Source organism: Felis catus, chromosome X (genome assembly GCF_018350175.1).
Source record: "Felis catus isolate Fca126 chromosome X, F.catus_Fca126_mat1.0, whole genome shotgun sequence".
Taxonomy (NCBI): domain Eukaryota; kingdom Metazoa; phylum Chordata; class Mammalia; order Carnivora; family Felidae; genus Felis; species Felis catus.
Genome location: NC_058386.1, coordinates 10,561,674 through 10,582,751, shown reverse-complemented (window position 1 = coordinate 10,582,751; position 21,078 = coordinate 10,561,674). Strand labels below are relative to the sequence as shown.

Genomic DNA, 21,078 nt, shown 5'->3' with positions numbered 1-21,078 from the left:
TCCATTTACAGAAGGTTGGAGAGCCACCACACGTGCGAGTTTAGCGCGCAACTGACCAGCCAAGGGAGAATACACCCTTCATCCAGCCGTGTTGTTTCCTGTAAATTCTTCCCGTGGCGGATTCCACAAGCTTCTACTCACGTTGGCCAGCAGGGTCCCCGGGAGATTCGTCTGTGTGTGTGCAACCACGATGCCCCACGTGGTGACTGCTGTTCCAAAACTAGACCCACCGCACGGGGGTATCTGGAGTATACCTTTGGGAGTAATTGAAGAAATAAGTTGTTCAGGCAGCCTTCCTTGTCACGCTTAGCATATCAAGATGGAGCCGTAGTGCCACCGGGCCTGTCTGCAGAAAGCTGTGCCCGACCCCTCTCGGATAGGAATTCTGTCCCCTCCTGATGTCCTCTCCCTGCTACCACCCCCCACCCCCACCCCATGGCTCTCCAGCAGTCTCTGACTCGCCGTCGTCACTCTGTGCTATGATAATTGCGTTACTTGTGCGCCTGCAGCTTCGTGTGGTCCCCTTGAAGGCAAGGGGGACGTGCTATTTTGTATTTGTACCCGGGCCTTCCCAAAGTACCGACTTCGTGAAATCCAAAGTAGAACTCAGAACCCAGCTCGCCTTACAGAGAACAGAATACGTGGCAAGGCAAAACGGGTCTTCCAAAGCCGTGCTTTGTGATGAGAGAACGTTCTGTGGCTGTTGAGCATGTGACACGTGGCTAGTACAACTGAGGAACTGGGTTTTTTTTTTCTTTCTTTTTCTTTTTTTGGCTACTGTGCTGGACAGCACAGTCCCAAGGCCACACAGCTGTGTCCGGTGAGGAGTGGACACCACTCGTTAGCCAGGGAAGCTGCCATCGATCTTGTTCATCACACCCCTCAACGGGCTGAGGACGGGGGAGGCGGTGAGCGACAGCTATGACACACGGGTCTCCTTGCTCTTTATGTAACGGGCCACGAGGCTGAGGATCATAGTTTGTCTTGCTTGGCCGGGTCTGGAGGCCGTTTGGACCTCCAGTTGCCGCCTTCTCCCCCCTCCTCCCCTCATTCCCCAGAAAGTTGTATGACTGACTAAGACGGAAGTCCGTTGCCCTGGCTTCCAAACCTCAAATGTCCAAAGCTCTCAAAGGTACCACCTTGCTAGTGAACTTGAACCGTATTGCGCGCTGGTCCCCATTGTACGTAGTCGCGCGATCCACTTCCGGGAGGTGGTTCTTCATCGCAACAGCCAGCCATCCTTTGAAATAAAAGACAGCACCCTTGTTTATGAAGGCCTGACCTTTCTTATTTTCCAGCAAACTGAAGAGAAATGTGGTAACGAGGGTTTATAGTCCCTTCTTGGGGTGGGCTTAGGCAAATGCTACTTTTTTTTTTTTTAATGCGTATTTATCTCTTGAGAGAGAGAGCAAGCGGGGAAGGGGCAGAGAGAGGGGACAGAGGATCCCAAGTGGGCTCTGCGCTGACGGCACAGAGCCCGATGCGGGGCTCGAATCCACGAACCGCGAGATCATGACCGGAGCTGAAGTCGGACGCTTGACCGACTGAGCCACCCCGGCGCCCCAGGCAAATGCTACTCTTGAATGAGATGCCCTCCCCAATGGCAAAGTCCGTCTCCAGCGCTTTGTGCTGGGTCATTTCTTATCTACTATAAAGACCATTCCGGGGGGGCGGGAATACCTAGCTGGCTTAATGTGCTCACCTTGAAGCAGTGAACCGCTCTTGATTGCTGTTAAACATCCTAATGCCGTCCGAGTTCGATTTCCCGGACAAGCCATTTACTTAAAACAGCGACGGGAGGTCAGGAGAGGCACCCCCATTTCCCCGAGGCCAGCACTGCTTTAACCGAAACGTAAAGGTCTCCGAACTGAAAATGTCACCTGGCGCTGCCCCTTGGGAAGAGATTTCTGGACATCTCGAGTTGGTTTTTTTTGTTGTGTTGTTTTTTTAATGAAGAAAAATCTTCTCAAGATGAACCATGAATTGTGGCTCTTTCTCCTTCATTTCACTTCATGGATGCTCATTTTGTCTTTTCTGTTTTTCCCTCTGTTCCTTTTCCTTCAAGTACTTAAATGTCACCCACCAGTTCTGGAGCTTACTCTGCACCACCTGCACTGGGGAAGGAGGCAGGTGGAAGCCGGGGAGGGTGGGAGGAGGAATGAAGTCTTTGTATTCGAAAGCTGAGGGCATTCGAGAGTGACACAAACGAAACCTGAGCGGACCCACTCGCGTGGACGTGGGTGACTTTGTACTTGTAGGGCCCCCAAACCCCCATCGCCTTTCCACAATGACCACGTTGACCCTTTTCTGAACGCAGCAACAGTGTGATTTACTGTATCTGCTTCTTCTGGTCGCCCAGGAGGTCAAAGGCTGGGAGAAAGCCATTGGCTGCTACAGCAATAGAGGTACTTGAAACCCCCCGAGGTTGAGGTTGGCGGGGGGGGGGGGGGTGTCACTATCGATTCTTCGTGAAACTCGAGCTTCACTGCTGTCCTCTCTTTCGACCTCCTCAGTGGAGTGCGTGCCCCTCAGCGTCCCTGGAGCAGCCGCCTGCCTGCCCTGCCCGCCCCAGGTCAACGAGGAAGGTCTAGAATCGGGAGTTACTCCAGAACGTTTGTCAGTTGGTCGCTCTGTGCTCACCCCGAGCAAATTAAGCTATGCTTCTTCTCGGAGCCCCAGGGTGCTCAGCACAGAGCGGGGCACGACCCCGCTGGCCCTTGGCCCGTTGAGCTGTTAGGCACAGAGCATGCGAGGGGAGACGGGCACGTTAGCGCGTCTCTGCGGAGGTGCGGTAGCGATGAAGACCGAGGCGTCGTGCCGTAACCGCTGCGTTTTCTCTCCTTTGGGTCCAGGCTGCTTTGAATGCTGCATCAAGTGTCTGGGAGGAGTCCCCTACGCCTCTCTGGTGGCCACCATCCTCTGCTTCTCTGGGGTCGCCTTGTTCTGTGGCTGTGGGCACGTGGCCCTCGCAGGCACTGTGGCGATTCTCGAGCAACACTTCTCCACCAACACCAGCGACCATGCCTTGCTGAGCGAGGTGTAAGTACCCGCTTCCCCTTGGAGACGGATTTCAAGTGCAACTACCCCGTGATGGTTTTGAAAAGACCAGTGAGCTCTCCTGGCAGGAAACGGATGCTTTCCTTCAAGCTTCCTTGCAGGCAGATGGAAAAAAAGCGCACGAGAGGAGGAAAAAAGGAAAGGGCCAAGTAGGCAGTGAGCGTTTGGCCCCAGGGGCGTCCGGGGGCTGCAAGGGGGACACACAGGACTACACACACACACGCACACAAGCCGTGCACGTGGTGGGGCTGTGGAAAGGTGGTCACGCCAGAGACCGTCTCCCTAGCTCCTAAGTAGCGATGCCGTCCGGGGTCCTTGCGGGAAAGGACCGTCCCCGAGTGCAAGGGACCCTGTTGACTTGCCCCAACTCTCAGCGTGCAGGGGCAGTGTTCTTCCTCCTCCAGGAGAACGAATCCCAGAGCATCCTCTGATGCAGAAAAGGGGACGTTTCGGGGCTTTAGCCCCAAGTCTCTGGCTGCCCATTCTGGAATTTTCAGTGGAGGCCCAGCAGCCCCCTGCAGAGACTCTCCTTTTCTCCATTTCCTTCAGTGCGGTCTTGCCCTTTCCTTGACTGCCAAAGTCTCACCGCAGCTGCAAAAGGCAGGAAGTTTTCTTGAACAATAATGGAATGATGTTGGAAGAGTCCTTAGGGAATTTTCTTCTTTGTCTTTTGTTTTGTTCCGTGTTCGCAAATGACATCCACAGGAATGTGTGGGGGTGGGGGAGGTGGCAAGGACCCCCAGCCAGGCCAAGGCGCTCCCTGAGTGTCAGCTGTGTGCGAGGAAGTCCAAGAAATACCTACCAAAACTGATCCTGGGAGCCGTATACCGATCTAACTAGCTAGTGATCCCAGTCGATGGCTCTTCAAGTCCCAAGAAGCATCAGAAAACCCCCATGCCCACGCTTCCACGTGTGATAAGAAGATGAGTGCACAACTGCCTCCCTAAACAAGCCCAAGCGCTTCTCTAGGGGCTCATGAGAGTAACGTTACGCCCTAGGCCTGGTTGGGAGGTGTTTTGCTATGGCGGAAAGAACGTGCGATCCTTAGAGCGGAGTTCAGAGACTGGCTCTGCCCCTCCCTGCGTGTCCTTGGATGAGTCACTTAACTTCGCAGTTGATGCCTGTGTGTCCTTATGTGCCCAATGAGGATTCTGATCCTCACAGCACAGGACTTGGGGCATATTAAAAGATGACAGCTGGGCCTCTGGCCTTGACCAGGCAGACTTCTCCCTTGCCCGGAGAGGTTGTCCATCTGACCCTTGGGCCCACCTTGGGAGAGAGGCCCAGGTCGCTGTGGCGTGGGCAGGGAGGCCGGCCTGGAATGCCGCATGAGCCCACGGCAGCCATCGCTGGGATGGGAGGGGTCACGGGACCTGACCACCGTCATGGTCGCCCTCCGGTGGCACAAACATCTCGCCCTCGCCCCGTGGTCCACTTCCCTTTGCTGGATCTCGCCTTCCTTTCCGCAGAATACAACTGGTGCAGTATGTCATCTACGGGATCGCGTCCTTCTTCTTCTTGTATGGGATCATTCTGCTGGCGGAAGGCTTCTACACCACCAGCGCCGTGAAGGAGCTGCACGGCGAGTTTAAGACAACCGCCTGCGGCCGGTGCATCAGTGGGATGGTGAGTACGAGCCTCTGGTTATGTGACCCACAAGCAGGGCCACGCCCCTGTGCCTCCCTTTGTATTTGGTCAAAGCTATGAGCCGATGGCGGGTGGACGGAGCGTCCGCGACGCGGATGTTGTTCGTACATTCTAGAGTTGCAGAGATGGAACCATTTCCAACATCTCATTCTTGCTGATGATTAACGCCTGCTGCCGCAGCACCAAGCATTTCCCCTATGAATATACAGGCCGTCAGGGCCCTGATGGTTTTTTCAGATAGAAAGTTCTCGCTGTGAAAGGAGGGAACTGCCATGTTGTCTCCGCGCCCCCTTGCGTTTGTCTTGGAACACGGACTGTGGCCCTAAAGACCGTGTGCCGGGATAAACTGTCGCGATTCGTTGGAAGTCCCAGGCACTTCTCCTCCCAAGCACCTGGCGGGGTATTTGCTAGTCACAGGCTCTTGTCCTCAAGAAGCTCGCAGCAAACGCCAGCCCGTGGGGCCAATCTGGCCTGCCATCTGTTTTCATGCAGCCCACGAGCTAAGAATGGCTATGTGTCCTTAACTTGGTGGGGAAAATTATCCATGGAAATGATGTCAGATTCACGTTTTGGTGAGCGTCGTATGATGGGCACCCGGCCACATCCACGCTGTCGGTGGCTGCTTTCACGCTCTCCCCGCAGAGCTCAAGAGTTGAGACTGAGCCGGTATGTGGCCCTCGGGGCCTAAACTGTCCCCCGTCCGGCCTCTTGCCGGCGTTTGCCGACCTCTGGTCTGGAGGAGGACAGAGCTTAAGAGCTCGTTAAAAGACAGGCTTACAAAGGGCCGCGTCACCAAAGGAAACTCAGTGGTGGGCAGAGAGGCTGGGAAGGAAGAGGCACGTATGGAGTCGGATGTGGGGCACGTTGAGTTCGTAAATGGTGCGTTCACATCAAGCATCTCCCTGGAGTCTGGGCGCTGACGGAACTTTCTGGTCTCGCTGAAGAAAGGACGTACGGTCTGGCTTCAAATGCCAGGGGGGGCCCAGCAGTCAGAAAAACCCTCTTTCCTCCTCGGAGGACCACAGCTTGTCGCGTATTTCCCCGTGAGCAGGTGCGTGCCCCGTGGCACGGTGCGGAGGCCCCGTCTTACCCTGGGTGGCCATGGCCACTGCTCATCCCAGGAGCGACCTTGGTCCTAAGGAAACTACTGAGATGCACCGTCCCTGCTGCTTCCCTGTCTGGCCCTTGGTTCCTGGCAAGTTTCAGAGTCCTTTGCCAAACAGGCCGGGGACAGAAATCCAGACAGGAGCACAAGGCAGTGGGGCATCGATGCTGCCCGCACAGTAAGGGGCGGGGGGGGGGGGGGCTCTGTGGCCAGCTCAGGTGGGGGGATTGGGAACCAGCAGGGGCAGGGCCGAGGCCCAGAAAAGAGCGGGGTGCTCCTGGGAGCCAGGAGTGTGCCCCTGCCGGACCAGAAGGGTCTAGTGAAGAAGGAAGGAAACGACAGCTGCGGGGGACGGGACAGACCAGATCGGAAAGGCCCGGAGTGCCTGGCTACGAACAAAGGTGACAAAGAGGGGCGGGGAGTGGGAGACTCCCACTCAGGAAGGAGAGCACGGCAGATGGCAGGGAGGGAGAGCGAGAGGCCAGTGTGAGGCTGTGACGAGAGGCGGGGATCCCAGCTAGGCTCCGGGGACGGGGGACCCATTCGGAGTGGGGGCAAGCCAAACGCTAGGGTCGGCGTGTGGGACTAAGCGTGACAGGAGGGAATGAGCGCCAGGTCTCTGGCCTGGCGGCCCGTCGAGGAGGCTGCTTGTTCTTTCGGTGTCAGACCGTTGCTGGTGTCCACGGGCAGTCACCTAGTGTGTCACCGAGGAACTTGGGCTGGGGTTTCTGGGAACACTGGGGCTGACAGACTTGTGGCAGGCACCGACAAGGTGACACCGAGGTTTTAGGGGAAAAGATCCCTGGGGCACAGCCCGGTCTACCGGGAAGACCCAAGCAAAGGAGGCACCACCACCAGGGAAGTAAGGAATGTCATGGGGCCCAAGGAGAGCCCCCCCCGCCCCCGCCAAGGGTGCAGCTTGTTAAAACCTCAGGTCCAACCTCCGAGTCACTCTCGCTATGCTCCTGTGCTCGGGGCCCACGGCCTGTGGCAAGTGGCACCTGCGGCTGGCATCTCTTACCCAGTGAGCTCTGGAAGTTTCTGAGGCAGCCCCTCTGGTTCTGCCCCGGCCTGTGCTGCAGCAGGGGCCCGGCCGGTCCCTAATTCCCGCAGCACGACTGAGACCGGGCCATCACTGTCACAGTCTCAGGGCAGGGCTGCCAGAGGCGATACCAGTGTGGACACCGGTCCTGCGGGAGTCTGAGCCCTGTCTGTGCCCCTTTACTCTTTCCGAAGTCGGATGCTTAAGTGACTGAGCCACCTGGGTGCCCCTCAGGGTGGCTGTTTCACGTTAGGTTCACAGAACAAGGGCCTAAATGAGTTGTGGGGGTTTTATTTTATTATTTTTTAGAGAGCACAGAGCAGGAGGGGGAGAGGGGGAGAATCCCAAGCAGGCTCCACTCTCAGTGCAGAGCCCGATGGGCTCACTGTCACAACCCTGGGATCGTGACCTGAGCCACACTCAAGAGGAGGTTGCTCAACTGACTGAACCCCGCGGGTGCCCTGAGAGTAAATGGATTTACAACTCACAGGGGAAGTTCTATCTCGGTAAACCTGTTATTTAAAAATAGTAATAGTAGGTGAGTGCTATACAAGTCAGGGGAATGGTTACTTTGGGGAAGGAAATGATTTTAGAAAAAAGACGGTCAGGAGCCTAGAGGAAAAAGCAACAGAAAAGTGGGGGACTTTGGTCAGCTGCCCCCTCACTTATATCCCTCAAGTTTCAGAAATAAAGGGGTGCAGTCTCTGCCGGGACCTAGGGCACATCTGGCTGATGGACACGTTGGGGACTGAGTGCTCCCGAAGTCCTTACATGGGGTGGCCCGTGGGCTCGGGGCTCAAACGCCTTGCCAGCCTATCGAAGACCAAGACCTCGGCCAGGGTCAACGGGCTGGAATCCCTGAAAGAGCTCAGATGATGGTTAGCACTCAAGTGGAAGTTTATTGAGGTATATACCTTTTCCAGGCATCATGCTGTTGCACACTCCGCAGCCTACAGTGTGACTTTTATATGCGCTGGGGAGGCAGAAAATTAATTTGACTCGCTTGATTGTGATGTTTGCTGGATGGTGGTGGTCGGGAGCGTAACCACAGGACCGCGGGGGTCTGACTGTACATTCAAGCAGATCATGGAACGGCCCTGCCTTGGGGCATGTCAAGAAGTCGGCGGTGACGGGGAGGCCTGATGACAGCTGGAGCCAACATGGCGGGTGAGGTGCAGAAGCTCAATGTGCTCCACCCACCTGGAAGCCAGGGCCTGCAAAGCTGCCCTCGGTTCCCTAGAAGGCCTGGGGCACTGAGAAAGCGACTCGGCCGGCTTCAGGCCGCCATGACGGGAACGGGCCGCGAGGGGGCGCTGGACCCCGGGCCCGGGCCTACCTTTTGGAGTCCAGACCACAGCTGAAAGGTTAACCGAGCCGGGAACCCCCAGCCCTTTTACAAGTCTCTGTGGTGTTACTAGAAAGAAAGTATTCTTGGGAAGGGTAAGAAAAGGAAGCCTAGTCGGGAGTAGCCCATCCGGGAGCACTGAAACTGCTGAAATCAGCTTCTTTGGATCTCTTTAGAAATGCAAATGTTCCTGACGGTAGAAACGCCCTTGAACAAGAGTGACTTATTTCTGCAGTTTCAGGGGCTTGGGACCAGCAGGAGCTGGCCCCCCAGGCTGATCGGGGCTCAGCCACCTCTGTTCCTGCAGTATGCAAAGTCGAGGGAAGCTTAGGGTCTTCAGCATCGGCTTAAAAAAATAAAAGCCAAATTAGAATTCTAAACCGTTGCCCACGAGCTCCGTGGGTGCGCATTCTGAAAATATGAATACCGGGACATGACGTTTTTGGAACAGCCTTTCAAAGTTCTCTGAAAACTGGTAGTCAAGGCAGGTTAGGAAGGAAAGTAGAGGGAAATGAGAATTTTATCTTCTGTGCGTGAAGTTTGTGCTCAAGGCTATTTTAAAGGTTCAAACACTTCACGCTTTTAGTGAATTCGCAGGATCTTGAACCTAGCACGTTTCCTTTTGAGAAAGGGCTTCCTGTAGCTGTAGCACTGGTGAGTGACTGCCCATATGTTGTGTGAAATAAAGGCAGTTTTTGAGAAACTGATAGCTTAGAATTCAGTGGCCTGCCCAAGCCTCCACCGCTCTCCCATGGTAAGTGTGGAACCGATACTTAGGGATGGCCTCGTACCCGGTGCTCGGATTGGCTCTGGAATCTCGGACAAGGGAGATCACCTCCTGACGTCTCATGTCCTCGTTAAGGAAGCGAGGGCCCTGAACAGTCGCAGTGGTGGTGGCTTTGGGCAGTAACATTCTCTGTCCTGTAGCTCTGGAGAGCGTGCCCACCCTGCCCCGGCCCTCCTCCCCCCACCCCTCACTATGCCTTGTCGTTCCGGGGGCCCAGGCGGTGCCAGGAATGCATCCCACAGGTCCGGTATCCGGCCCCAACTACGTGAGCATTCCTCCCAGGGCCTGCACGCTGCCCGGGTCACTGATGATTCTTTCTCCTTTTCCTCGGTCCAGTTCGTTTTCCTCACCTACGTGCTGGGAGTGGCCTGGCTCGGCGTGTTTGGTTTCTCCGCGGTGCCCGTGTTTATGTTCTACAACATATGGTCAACTTGCGAAGTCATCAGGTCACCCCAGACCAACGGCACGGCCGGCGTGGAGCAGATCTGCGTGGATATCCGGCAATACGGTACTTCCTTATAACGCCCAAGACGACCCTTTCTCCTCTTGTGCGTAGGCCTGGACCTTAATTGTTATAGGGCCGTCTTCTTAATCATCGTGACTGGTTTCATTTACTCTTCTCCTCGCATAACCTGTGCTCGGTTTTCTGGAGGGAAACCTCACTTAGGCTCTTAGTTGTAGTTCAAATTTTGGTTATGTGGCGACAGAACCTTTTCCAACTGCTTTATAAAGGAGCTGTGTGTTATGATCAGAAAACACTCCTGGATCTCAAAAGGCTACAGACTTGTTTTTCAAGTTGTTTCCCGTTTTGTACCGTTCCCCTTTCCATCCAAAATATTGCATAGACACTGCAGTCCAATTAATTGCTGTGGCCCACTCTTCAGATCCGGTCTTCTAAAGACGACGAACCTTTATCTGTACTGGAAAACAACATAAAATCCAGACATACTTTAAAGTCACCAGACTGAACTCTGTCAAAGCCGGTGGTTGGAAACCCCTTGAAGCCTATTTTCTAATGAATGGGATCCTCCCAGCAGGCAGCTAAGGCTGGGTCATTTTGCCAAGCCCCAGAAGGCGCCCTTGCCCCTCCTGTCAATGAAATTGAGAGGCGGCCTCCTAAGTAAGGAGTTTAATTAGTGCTTCTTAGCCGAGATGGTAGGAAATCCTGTTCTTGGCAGAAACCGCGAGATGGGGGGGGAGAAAGAACTTTTCATTAAAACTGCAGTGAAGATTGCCGGGGAGAGAGGACCATTTCATTTGTGCTGCTTGTTTTTCCCATGGGGCCGGACTTCAACATCTTTCCAGAAGCTTGCCCAGCACTGCCCACTGCACTACTCTTTTCTCACAAAGACCAAGGTTCCACCACACTGGTCTTGCTGAGGGTTTGAAAACAGAGTGTAAAGAGGATTTGTAAATAGAGGTCTATATCATTACCTTAGTAAATACTTTCCCTAAAACTTTTTGGCCCTCAGTGATATTTTTCAGTGTTCTGTATATGAAAGCACTGTGGAGACTTGTCTTTTCCCCTTCCCCTGAAGTACGAAGACTGATTCGTGGCCCATGGCAAGAAGGGAAGAAATAAGCAACTTTTTAAAAAATCCTTCCTTCCTTCCTGGGAGAAGAAGAGTAACGTTCCTATTTAAAAGCACGTGCTTACTACGTGACAGCGAACACAACAGTAACCCAAGGGGCCGTGTCATGGCAGGGAAGGGTCAAGGTTATAGTGAGAGGCACACAGTAATTGGTGTAGACTCCACGGGGTGTCCCTTTCTTAAATTTCCAATTGGATTTTCAATACCACTGTAAAATGCAATTGTAAAAGACCTACAAAATCCAAATTACATAACAAATAACTGCCTTGAAACTCGGTGTACCGACTCTCCATTTCAGGACTTCAGTAACAAGTCCACGGACCAGGAAATGCTTCACGAGGGTGGCTGTCCTCCAGCTGTTTCACTAGAGTTCACCCGTGGGTACGAGGGCAAACAGCTTTGGCAATCAGGTTTTACAGATACCAGTGCAACTAAACAAAGCATAATTTGGAGGGAAAACCAATTCAGGCCTACTTGACTTTGCTCTGGTCCTCCTGTCCAAGGAGGACTTGCTATTGATTCTAAAAAGCCTGGTCTGCCGAGGGCAGACAGGGCAAGTGTCGATGAAGAACAGGGTGGATGACTGATTACCTTCTAACTGGAACCCAAGTGGCGAGGACCATCGAGAGCCCGGGGCGCTGCCGTGTGTGCTGATAATGACGAACGTTGTGTTGGGATTCACTTCACAGGTATCATCCCTTGGAATGCTTTCCCAGGAAAAATCTGTGGCTCTGCCCTGGAGAACATCTGCAACACCAATGAGGTAAACCCTTCTCCGGCAGGGGGCCTAGAGCAGTCACCTGGCAAAGCAGGCTGAGGAAAGGGCTCTTGACTGTAGAAAAAGCAAAAGCCAGTGCAAATGCTAGGAAGGGGAGCTTTTTGTAGACGGCCTTGTATGTAATCACCAGCACTTGGCCATTTGTGACCTAGAAAACGGTAAGGATCGTCACCTAGCGGGCTGGACCGTGGGAAATGGACCGAGAGCTCTCTCTTTGGGTGAGAATTTGAATCCTGCACATCCGGAAATACATGCCACAGCCTTCTTTCACCTTCACTTGGTTTTTCAAAGTAGGACATTTATCACAGAACAAATGCAAATTAATTTCCACCGAAAAGATTCCCTTGAACGTGTATCTAAGCCCAATTTCTATCAATCTAGTCACAGTTCATCTCTCGTTCAGCCTTAACTGGCAGTAAATAAATTCTAACCCGCTTTGGTTTAAAAGCAGACCTCAGAATATCCTTTAGGCCTCGGTTTATAACTGTCTATAAAAGAACATTCTTAAATGCACGAGTGGGAGCTTGCATATTTAAGAGACTCCTAGCATCAGCCCCTGCCTCCATCGTTAGCCAGTATGTAAGGTCCATACTGGCTCCGAGCAGGGGTTCTTAAACATGGCTCCACGGGGCAGTCCCGGAGGGCAATTCCACTCCCGGTGGAGGCCCAGCTACTGAGGTTAGACTAGTGGAGGGCACGGCCCGCGCGGCAGTTTCTGAAGCTTCCCGCGTGGTGGCACGGCCGGGCTATGACCCAGACCCGTGCACGCTGGCACGGAGCCTGGCCACCGCCCATCGAGGAGAACGAACGGGCAGAGGCCCCGTCCTTCCACATACGGTGCTCACACGGTGCCCTGTTCTTTTCTAGTTCTACGTGTCCTATCACCTGTTCATCGTGGCCTGCGCCGGAGCCGGTGCCACCGTCATCGCCCTGGTGAGTATCGGGCCCCCGGCTGGCCGAGTCTAGCTCCTGGCTTTCCCTTCTGGCAGACAACTCGGGGACGCAGCACTGCTGGAGGGTAGTGGAATTTGGATTCTGTGGGGACAAGACACCTGGGCTGGCCTAGCGCGTGCTTACACGTGAGGCATTTACTGATTGCTTTGCCAGGAAAGGTTAACTTCCAACCGGAAATGCGTATATATACACATAGATGCACGTACTGATGTTCTTGTCAAGTCTCCTTAAACACTGAGCCCCTGTTCTGCGGGGAGACCGGGGCTTTGCTTTCGGCCAGCTGATGAACACGTGACCTTGTTTTAGGAGTTTCTGTTTAAAGACAGTTATTTGGTATATACTGATTATCACTGAACCGCAGTACAACTCCTCCCTGACCGAAGCTCGGGTGGCACCTCGGGGCCCTCTTGCTGGCTCGGGACTTTCGAGAACACTTCATTCGGCACGACGGTTAGGAAACAGGTGCACAGCAAAATCACAAAAAGCCCAAAAAAACCCGGCACGAACTCGCCCGCAGAAAGGACACTCGTGTACGGTCCGAACCAGGAAAGCACGCAGCGTGGTGCCTCGGTCCGTGACAGTTGGGAGACCCTGTCGTCACCCCGGTGCGGCCTGCCCACCGGTGCCTGTGAAAGTGCCCCGAGCAGTGATTTGGGGGGTTAGAGAGTCACTTTAGCATGGGAGGAGAGTTGCAGATAGGGACCCTGCAAATCTTGTGGGGGCGCAAGCCTACTGCATGTTTGCGTGTACGTACGCACATCCGGGTGTAGTGCCCGAGGGCCTGCTTTGTGATTTCAAGAAATCTAAGATGCGGGGAGCAGGAAGGAAACGTCACGTGCTCTTTGGAGCCCCTGAAAACTCAGAAGGGCCTGTTAAAATCACGCTGGCACAGGCACAAAGAGGACTAAGTGGCGTGGAGGAGGCAGGGTGGGGGGAGACGAAGGGAAACAGGGCCTTTAGCTTCCGGCGGCAGGCTGCGGACCCAGCCCAGTCTTCCTAATAAAGGTACTGAGGGCAGAGGTGAGAACCAGTGGTGTGTACAAGAAGTGGGGGGGGGGGGTGGCATGCAGGAAAAGCTGTGTGGTGACAAATGGGGGACAAAGAAAGCCCCGGGGCCGGAGCGGGCACCGGCCCTGACCACCTGTATCTCACTGTCCTGTTTGTTCTCTCCCACCAGCTGATCTACATGATGGCTACTACATATAACTATGCTGTTTTGAAGTTTAAGAGTCGGGAAGACTGCTGCACTAAATTCTAAATTGCCTAAGTCCAACAAGGAGCTTTAGACAGCTCTGCGCGGTAGCCTGAAAGATCACTGACCCCCCCCACCCCAGATGAAAGCAGAGTCAGATGCTACCGTTTTGCTACAGTCATTTGTACATAGCTTTAGTCGACTCACTTTGCCTTGTAGATTAATAACATGCCTCACCCTAAGTGAATTACAAAACCATGAGATCTGGCTTATTTCCACGGTGTGAAAAGGATTCAGTGATTTACTGGCATTGGGTGAGCATCCGGTAAAAAAAAAAAAAAAAAGAATTTTCTTGACCTTTGAGGGGTATCTCTAAGTGAAGTATTAACACTCTGTAATACCTGCATTTTCCGTTATTTTTGCTTGCTTGATAACCAACAGGAGTGCTCCACAGGAGATGGAAGACAGATCCGTTCTGATCTGCGTTTTGTTGTGTTAGACCCTGGAAAAAAAAAAAAAAAAGACCTATTGTAAAGTTGATTACAAAATTTTTTGCTGATTCCCCGGTTCACTGCCCCATACGTGCCCCTCAAGTCAGTCAGCTAGAGGTTTCTACCGGGGGGGAGGGTTCTTCTTTCCGCACACCACAGCCCTCCCTTGCAGAGGCGCAGGATGGGTAACCTTGCCCCTGTGTTTTGGCGAGCAGTGACCGACTCCTCGTAGCCCGCTCTCAACCCGCACGTAAGATTTTAACGGCAAGAGCAATCGTGCCTGCCGTCGGAAAGCCTCCGCTACGTTGAACAGGAGAGAGGAGGAACTCGAGGTGTAGATTTTGCAGGGAAGACCAGGCAACTAGGTGGGAAAGAAGTGTTTGCTACATGAAGTGTCAAGGATGAGGATTCTTCCATTCTGTGACAGGCAGGAAGGGCCGTGACCCAACGGAAAAGGTAGCTTCCCGGCTCAAAACGTGTTAACACGGACCGCATGCTTGTTTGCGTCTAGTTCCTAATTCTATTGGTTTTGACATTCGCGTAAGTTTTCCGTGTTACGTGTGTAGTTTCGCATCTACTCAAAATACACATCGTTCACTTTTAGGCCTCTGGGGAACTGGTGTTTAGCCACCGACAAGCTAGAACCTTGCACTACACTTATTTCCAACTCCGCACACGCCGTGTTTCTGAACGTCTGCGCGAGTTTTTAAAATGACTCCCCCCACCACACACACACACCCCTCCTGCTTCCTGTTTGCTTTTTCTTAACAGCAACTTGGGCCATGTTTTCCAGTTCATCACGTTGGTATACTAACTCTCCTTCCGCCTCTTACTCGTAAGCGTCCTCGTGGAGCTCGCTGCCGGGCTCCGACGGCTCTGCTCGCACAACGAGTATTAATGCAGAATAACCCTCTCCCTTTTTACAGTCGGGAGCGTCTAACCTGCCTCGCAGCTCGCTTTGCCTTCTGCCATGCTCACTAGCCATCATGCGCACCCTTCTCTTCCAGATCCACTTCCTCATGATACTGTCTTCTAACTGGGCTTACTTAAAGGACGCCAGCAAAATGCAGGCTTGCCAGGATATCAAAGCAAAGGAAGAGCAGGAGCTGCAGGATATCCAGTCTCGGTCCAAAGAACAACTCAATTCTTACACATAAACGTTTGCCAGAGCGTTACCGCCGCCGAAGTGACAGTTCTGACAAATCCACAGACAGCTGCTCTGCCGTCCAGATGTGTCCCCCCGCCCCCCCTTACCCCCCACCAAACTAATGTAGAGGTACAAACACTTCACTGTCTGTCTCGAGCTGCTGGGAGGGATTTCTAGGAACACCTGCCAGGAGGCCAGTCTTTTTCTTTAGCGCAGATACCGGAGGCTTCACGTTAGCCATTTTAAAAGGCAACACTTGGACAAAACGATGGTTCAGCTTTCTGAGCTAGGTGGCCCGTTCCCACTTAGCCGTAGAGCAAGCCTCCCGCGCGAGAGAGGCCACGGGCATGTGGCATACTGCGGGAGCGGGACCGCCAATGGGCCGGCACGAAGCAGTGTGACCGTAAATTCACGTGTGCCCTCTGTCCGCGGGGTTTACCTGGGTAGGGAATAGAGTACCATTTCCGACCGCTGACATTTACTAAATTTGGGTTCCGAGATCATGTGAGTCTTAATGATTGAACTCTTTGTTTCAATTAGCTGCCGTCCCTACCCTTTAAGTCCAGGACCCGTTCCTGTCCCGATCCAGTCGGAAATCTGTTTTTCAAGAACGCTGATAACTAACTCTAATTCGGCTACACCTACCCTTGAGGAAGCTGGATTGTGGCCCATCGACAAGCTTTCCAAAGTCAATTCTATAATAGCTTTCCTCTAATCCAACGGCCCAGGTGGCGTCGTCGTTCCTGGGGAATAAATGTCAGCTCTGCCTTAATGAGTATCTGTTTTCAATTTCTAAGAACTTAATTTTACAACAGGAGACCCCAAATCCCTCATCGCCCTTGGTTCCACAACTGTTTTTCTGAATTAAGAAGTGTTACCTTATTAAAATGACCACCGTTCTAAACCATTTTTACGTGGTCTCGATAGCAAGTTTACAGTTTCATACCAACTATCTAAAACCGAATTACAAATAGACCACAGACCTCCTACTTTTCTAGACTTGAATACTTCAGTAGTTTAAATTAGGGTTGGTATTTAGTTCCTTTTTTAAATCTAAATCATTCCTGGAATAATAAAAGTTTGATGTTCAGCAAAAAAAAAAAAAAAAAGAAAAAAAATCCACCTTGAGTTTAAGCCATTTTCAAAAGAAACTTGCCTTCTAAACCATTCTGTTCCAGAACATTAAGTGATTAGAGGTATTGGGTATTAGTGATGGTAAACTTTGTGTTGCTCTTTATGAAATGATACATATAACCGTTGGGTGCATCCGTGCTTTTAAAAGGGGCTGCATAATATAGGATTAACTCTGTATATTCATGTTAAGAATTAACTTGTGGTTTGGCTGTTTCCTGGATTTTAAAACATACACGTGTGCAGAAATGTCTTAAGATGAAAGGAAGCATACCTTTGTCAAGATGCTATTAAAATTGAACATCAAGGATAAGATTTCATTTGGATTCTTTTTGTTGTTGTTGTTAATGCCTAAAAATGCCTATTTGGATCTTGACTTTTTTTTTCTTTAATTGGGAGAAGCTCTCTTCTGTGTAGAACAGTTGTTCCAGAATAGCTAGTTTTGTTTTCCTGTTGCATGACAGACTTCAATTTTTTTTTTTTCCAGCAGTGGAGGTGCTGTTAGAGTCCAGTGTTCTAGAAGAGGCAGTGTCTAAAGCCTAATTTTACTTTTCTAATTCTGGTAGCTATTACCAAGAATTTTTGAAAGTTTTGTTTAAGTAGTCTAATATTTTTTATGTAAAGAGCATTAAATTTTGCTATGTATAAATTTTTGTAACCTAACAGTGAATCAATATTTTCTATCAGTGCCAAGGGCTTCCTGTAGTTCTATTCAAGTGTTACAATAAATATTTGTAGATAATAGTCAATACTTGTGTATGCTTATTTTAAATATCTATTTAGGTGGAAATAGTTGTGGATGTACTAAGAGTAATGCAATAAAAGTATAGCTTCACTCACTTGCCTTTTTACCATACATAAAATACTATCTTTCTGTGTCTGCAGTACGGTGTCATTTTTAAACAGTACGCATAATCGACATTTCACATGTGTATGGACATCACGTTTCTACAAAAATGCTACCGACAGCTCTAGAGTTCTGTGAAGTACAGATACTTCAACAAACGAAAGCAATTATAGGTATGGGGTTAACACAAAGCTCAGGTTTGGGGAAAGTAAGAACAAGGACCATCCTTCCTAAGGGTCTGGGCACCCGTGGCTCCTGTACAAACCCAAAGTGTAAAAGTCTACTGAAAGAAGATGTATGCGGGAATGGTAAAAGATCTCGATCCAACAGGTACTCTCTAAGCAGATAGTCAAATGAAAATCCCAAGTAACAAACTAAGCTCTGCTGCTGTCAACTACTTACCTGTTGGCACGAGTCTGCATTTGGATTCTCTTCACCTGACCTTTCTAAGCATCAGCTCTTGTCCCCTACTGAGACCTTGCCTTTCTAAATGAGGTGCCACCTCAAGATCATCACCCTTCCCTAGGCTCGGCAGGAGAACAATCAGGAGCCCAATGAGGATGCTCTTTGCCACACGCCCTAATACCTCCTGTTTCTGTGGCATTTTGTGCGATTGTTACAGGAGTCCCCTGAACAATTAGCTATGTATAAATCCTGTCTAGATAAGATCGCATGCAATCTTTTAGTTAATGACAGTAATCCTACCACGAAGTATTGGAACCTCTAGAAGGCAGAGGAGCCATTTTTCATTTCTCTAGTTGTACCTTGTGAACTTGACTTTTTAAGAGATGAAAATAAAGCCACGAGTCCATTCAAGAATGATAACTGGGGTGCCTTTAGCGTCCCACTGGATTTTGCCTCAGCTCCTGCTCTCACAGTTCATGAGTGAAGTCAGGTTTGGCAAAGTCCTTTTCCCCAACCGTGTCCTAGCCTTCCTCACTGTTTTGATAGGTGAACTTCACCTACCTGGGGAAGATGTGAACAGAGATGCATTCAGAGGTCCTTGTCTGGGGTGGGGGGGGAGCAGGGAAGCCTACAGGGGAGTTCGCACATCACACGGCATGCATCCAAAGCCATCTGAAAAGATGCGTTTCCTCTTTTGGGGCATCTGGGTGGCTCGGTCGGTTAAGCGTCCAACATCAGCTCAGGTCATGACCTCACGGTTGGTGGGTTCGAGCCCTGTGTCGGGCTCTGTGCGGACAGCTCAGAGCCTGGAGACTGCTTCGGATTCTGTCTGTCCCTCTTTCTGCCCTTCCCCTGCTCACACGCTCTCAGAAAATAAGTGTTAAAAATGACCTTAAAGTGACTTACCTGAGGGTTCAAATTAAGTTCCATCGATGCTTGCAGAGGTCCAAACAACACACAAACTGAAAATTTCAACAAAGAGAACATATTAAAAAGTATCAAATCACACTGAACACGATAACTGAAAAATTCAGTACAGGGGTTCAACAGCAGACTAGATCAAACAGAAGAAAGGATCAACCAACTTGGAAGAGAGGCCAGTATAATTCCTCCTGTCAGAGAGCCAGGAAGCCTGAAGGGTTCCAAAAAATAGCAATCTAAAGAAATGCACTCCGAGTCATATTACAATTGAAGTGTCAAAATTTAAAGACAGAGTCTTAAAGCAGAAAAAGAAAACCTTGTAACATACAGGGAAAGCCCATAAGACTATCAGTGGGGTTTTCAGCAGAAATGTCGCAGGCCAGCAGGGAGAGGCATGATACATTCAAATTGGTGAAGAAAAAAGTAACTACCAAGAACACTCTACCTGCAATGTTGTCCTTCTGAACTGAAGGAGACACCAAGAGAGTACCAGACAAGCAAGGGTTCAAGGAGTTCAGCACCACTAGACCAGCCTTCCATGATAAAGGGAGTTCCTCAGGCTGAAATGAAAACAGGCTAATTAGCAACAGGAAAACCTATCAAACTATAAAACTCAGCGGTAAAGGTAAACATACAGTTAAATTCAGAATACTCTAATGTATGAGGTTGGGTAAATCACAACTCTAGGATGAATATTAAGAGACAAAAGTATTCAGAATAACTATATGATAATCTGCTGATGAGTATTAAGAACCCAAAATGGGGGACGGGGCACCCGGCTTGCTCAGTCAGTAGAACATCTCTTGACCTCACGATTGTGAATTTGAGTCCCATATTGGACGTGGAGGCTACTTTAAAAAAAAATGGCGGGGGGAGAGTATAAATGCAGAGCATTGGTCTATGTTCAAAGTTAAGTTGTTAGGAGCTTAAAAAGACTGTTAAACATACATTTTATGTAAGCTCCTTGGTAACCACAAAGCAAAAACCTGTAGTAGATACACAGAAGATGAATCCTAAGCATACCACTACTCAAAATCATCAGGGGCGCCTGCGTGGCTCAGGCGGTTGGACATCCGACTTTGGCTCAGGTCATGATCTCACCATTTGTGAGGTTGTGCCCCATGCCGGGCACTGTGCTGACAGCTCAGAGCCTGGAGCCTGCTTTGGGTTCTGTGTCTCCCTCTCTCTCTCTGCCTCTCCCCTGCTCATGCTCTGTGTCTCTTTCTCTCTCAGAAATAAACGTTTTAAAATTATAAACAGAAAACCACAAAACAGTGATGGGAATTTCATACCTATCAATAATTAAATGTAAATGGACTCAATTCTCCAATCAAGACAGAGTGGTCGAACGGACAAAAAAGCAAAAGCCATAGATATGCGGCCTACTTAACACTTTAGCTTTAAGAACACATTCCTGCAAAAGTGCAGGAATGGAAAACGGTATTCTATGCAAATAGCCCAAAGCAGGGGTAGCTGTACACGTATCAAAGTACACTGTAAGCCAAAAACTGTCACAGGAGACAACTTCGTCATGTAATCGTTTAAAAAGTAAATTGATCCCAAAATAGAGCATTTGTAAACATTGATACATTCAACGTCAGAGCACATAAACGTATCAAGCAAACATTAACAGAGCTCCAGGGAGAACTAGGCAGCGATACAGTCACAGCGGGGGACCTCAGTGCCCCGCTTTCAACAACGGAGAGATCATCCAGACAGAAAAGCAGTCAAGAGACACTGGACTTCTACAACACGCTGGACCAGATGGACTTCACAGACATTTACAGAACATTCCATCTGTTCATCTTAAAAATAAAACAGCAAGTTATTTTACCAGCAAAATTAGTTTGTTCAGGAATAGCAGAAGAATTGCGATTTGGCACACCCAAACTACTGCGAACCATAGGCAGGGTCTGAAAAACAAAGGAGAGGAACATTACAGAGGGAAAAGGAGGTAGCGAGGAGGGGCCACTTTGAGCCACAGTCTCTTGGGGGAAAGCCAGAGTTCAGGCCGGTGCCCGGTTTCGCACCTGCCAGGCGACTGGTGGGCAAGGAGAAAACCCTCCTCCTGCCGAGGCAGTAAAGGGAACTTGGGCCCACCTGGGAATACGAAGGAAGCTGTGATAGAACGTTCATGTGTGAGAGCGTCCCTCTAGGCCTTCCTGACTCCATTCTACATCAAGTTTCCCTTTGGGGTGCCTGGGTGGCTCTGTCGGTTAAGCCTCCAATTTCAGCTCAGGTCATGATCTCAGTGGCTCCTGAGTTCAAGTCCCTGGTCGGCCTCTGTGCTGTCAGCTCAGAGCCTGGAGCCTGCTTTGGATTCCGGTCTCTCTGCCCCTACCCTGCTCGCGCACTCTCTCTCTCGTAAATAAATACAAACATTAAAAAAAAAAAAAATCAAGATCTTTCTCCAAAAGCGTTAAGTGATCAAGAGTTGAGTTCTCTGTATTTAGTAATTTTTGTCCCTTGGGACCTTACCTGGTTATCCTGTCCCAAATCAGAGGGAAAGTGCAGAGCAGTTAGAAACCACTTAAGGTCACGTTTGAGTGACAAGGTTAGGAGGGAGAACGCTCAGGCATTGCCCATCCCAAGTCTCTATCTGGAGATTAGCTCGGAGCACTGAGCCCGCATTACCTT

General features: G+C 50.6%; 1 protein-coding gene and 2 long non-coding RNA genes across 9 annotated transcripts in view; 1 reads left to right on the top strand and 2 right to left on the bottom strand.

The window, feature by feature from the left end:
* The window catches only part of GPM6B (glycoprotein M6B), a 149,836-nt gene extending 132,684 nt beyond the window's left edge, over window positions 1-17,152 (top strand). For 5 of the 7 annotated variants that reach the window (XM_045051386.1, XM_023249365.2, XM_011291610.4 and 2 more), the window contains 6 exons: window positions 2,853-3,039; window positions 4,527-4,683; window positions 9,320-9,491; window positions 11,265-11,338; window positions 12,221-12,286; window positions 14,998-17,152. In XM_045051386.1, the coding sequence (XP_044907321.1) occupies window positions 2,853-3,039; window positions 4,527-4,683; window positions 9,320-9,491; window positions 11,265-11,338; window positions 12,221-12,286; window positions 14,998-15,147 (806 nt within the window). In that variant the 3' untranslated portion in view covers window positions 15,148-17,152. Of the gene's footprint in view, window positions 1-2,852; window positions 3,040-4,526; window positions 4,684-9,319; window positions 9,492-11,264; window positions 11,339-12,220; window positions 12,287-13,484; window positions 13,877-14,997 lie in introns of those variants that run through there. The other 2 variants (XM_004000280.6, XM_004000279.6) reach the window with 1 other exon arrangement.
* Window positions 7,731-13,487, bottom strand: LOC123383522. The gene is made up of 2 exons (XR_006593368.1): window positions 11,167-13,487; window positions 7,731-9,903 (listed from the first exon to the last, which is right to left on the bottom strand). It is a non-coding gene; the product is annotated as an uncharacterized LOC123383522 (long non-coding RNA).
* A 1,145-nt stretch (window positions 17,153-18,297) lies between the features above and the next one.
* On the bottom strand, window positions 18,298-20,726 carry LOC123383520. Its single transcript, XR_006593366.1, has 3 exons — window positions 20,276-20,726; window positions 18,887-19,001; window positions 18,298-18,482 (listed from the first exon to the last, which is right to left on the bottom strand). It is a non-coding gene; the product is annotated as an uncharacterized LOC123383520 (long non-coding RNA).
* Between the last annotated feature and the right edge of the window lie 352 nt (window positions 20,727-21,078).